We start from the raw sequence: 2,307 nt of genomic DNA, 5'->3' as shown, positions 1-2,307 counted from the left end.
GTAGTAGTAGTAGTAGTAGTAGTAGTAGTAGTAGTAGTAGTAGTAGTAGTAGTAGTAGTAGTAGTAGTAGTAGTAGTAGTAGTAGTAGTAGTAGTAGTAGTAGTAGTAGTAGTAGTAGTAGTAGTAGTAGTAGTTAAATGTCCCTACAAGTTAAATGTCCCTACCCTCATGTGTAGATTGTGTTCCAATCATGAAGCACTTGCTGGCTGCATGGTTGCCCAGTGCTGGCTCCTTCTAGTTATCTGAATAGGCATAATATGGTAGCACAGGCTCTCCACTGGCATCTGTGCTCTGTCTTTGGTTTGCCTGCTGCTGCAAGTTGGCATTCTCATGAGCCCTTGCCAGTGGTGGAGAATGAGCAAGCTAAGACCTTATGGGATTTTAGCATTCAAACATTAACAACAGTTGGGAGTAACCGTCCAGATATAGTGGTGTTCTTAAAGGAGGGCACTACTGGTATACTATTATTGGAAATCTCATGCCCAGCGGACATGAACATTCTTATGAAGGAAGAAGAGAAGATCACTAAATATCAGCCACTTGTCCAACAGATGAGACAAATATATCACCAACCTGTGCAAGTAATACCTATTGTTTTTGGAGTTACGGGGATGGCCTCAAAGAATTATTTGAAGAAGATCCCAGCATACGAAGACAAACTTTTTGCCTCCTTGCAGATGGCCGTTATACTGGGAACAACATCTATCCTTCGAGGACTGAATATATGATTATCCTAGGCTGTATTCCTGATATATCATATTAATTACTGTACTTTTGTGTGTACATGTGAAATTTAATGAAAATTAGTAGTAGTAGTAGCTATTCATGTTGTCAAAATTGCAGTGGTCCAGCACTCAAGGAAGTTCATTTGATAATGTTTTACAAAATTATTCATGAAATTGTTAATGAAATTGTTACCATCTGTTTACATTTGTCAGCCATCAAGACCTTCAAGGGGGAACCATCTTAAATACACACAACCAGCAGTCTATGTAGATCCTTACAAATCTTGCTTCTACCCTTCTACAATCAAGCTCTAGAACAATTTACCATCAAAGATTGTTGATTGCAGCTCGTAGATGATTTAAGGATAAGATTAGAATGCACTTTAATTGATAATAATGACTTTATTTCCTTCCTCCCTTCCCCCCAATTATAATGTACTCATTAATATGAAGTCATACATATTATATATATATATATATATATATATATATATATACATCATGATCAGATAATGCATCTCGTGCTCAGCTGTTTCATAAGATGGTGTATTCATGCATGCAGTGTGCCTTTAAAGGCACTGACCTCTGTTTATGATCTGTATATATACATGAGCATGCCAATAACCATCTGCAGTAGCTTATTTAATCAAGTTGTAAACTCAACAAAGACATCTTATAAACAATAACTATCAAGACATATGCACATAGCTACATACAGTCAATAAGGTTAATTCAGAACTGAATCCAAACTACTGCACATAGAGTTGCATTTTTCCAACCAGAATGTCTTCATTGCCAAGATTCTCATCTCGACAAATTCTAGCTTCAATATCCTTGCTAGTGGTCAGTGGTACCTGGCGATAGAACCATGGTAGGCCAGGGTTAGAGCAACAGCTGTTTTCACTAGAGCAGCCATCTCCGTCCCACACAGGGTCACTGGTGAAAAATGTTCCACTACCATTACCATCATTTTCTAGTGTACCAGACTCACAGTAGTAGTGATCACCAACAAAAGATGGTGGTGATCGACCTGGAAACTGGGAACATGGACAATTAACAGGGTATGCTGATAGCTGATCAGTCTTATCACTGTGACCCATTGCATAAGACCAAATGTGCTTCCTCGGAGTATCATAAGTTATAGAGACACCATCTAGATAAGGACCATTAATAGACTTTGACTTGTGGAATAAAGCGGCAAATCCATCAGTAGTTCCCTTCTGGTAACCTATTGCCATCCCACAAACTCTGTTGTATGGTACACCATAAGTAGTAAAATTAGCAGAATAACATCCAGCTATATTGTTGGTAGCTCTACAAACTTTAACTGGACTCCTGATCATGTTCCATCCATTAGGACAGCTACCAGTAGAAGCATCAACATTTGCTATCCTCATCCATCCTTTCTCTCCTCCACATTCTAGCTCCATGTCACAGTATACTGTTATTACCTCTGTTGAATCTGGCTGTATTGCATAGTAGCCAGATTTACCACGTGTTGATGGGTTTAGCTGGTAAATTTCTCTACAAGACTTTCCTGGTACAGCAACAAGACTACCACTATAAAAACTATCAGCTTGTG

The 2,307-nt window shown here is 38.6% G+C and overlaps 1 protein-coding gene across 1 annotated transcript; it reads left to right on the top strand.

Annotated features, from left to right (window-relative positions):
- The first annotated feature begins 257 nt into the window (after nucleotides 1–257).
- On the top strand, nucleotides 258–728 carry LOC136248428 (uncharacterized). The gene has a single exon (XM_066040210.1). It carries the CDS (start codon nucleotides 258–260, stop codon nucleotides 726–728), a length of 471 nt encoding a protein of 156 aa, XP_065896282.1.
- Nucleotides 729–2,307: the final 1,579 nt, after the last annotated feature.

The sequence above is a fragment of the Dysidea avara genome, chromosome 3 (genome assembly GCF_963678975.1).
Source record: "Dysidea avara chromosome 3, odDysAvar1.4, whole genome shotgun sequence".
Classification (NCBI taxonomy): Eukaryota; Metazoa; Porifera; class Demospongiae; order Dictyoceratida; family Dysideidae; genus Dysidea; species Dysidea avara.
This window is presented reverse-complemented; position numbering and strand designations above follow the sequence as displayed.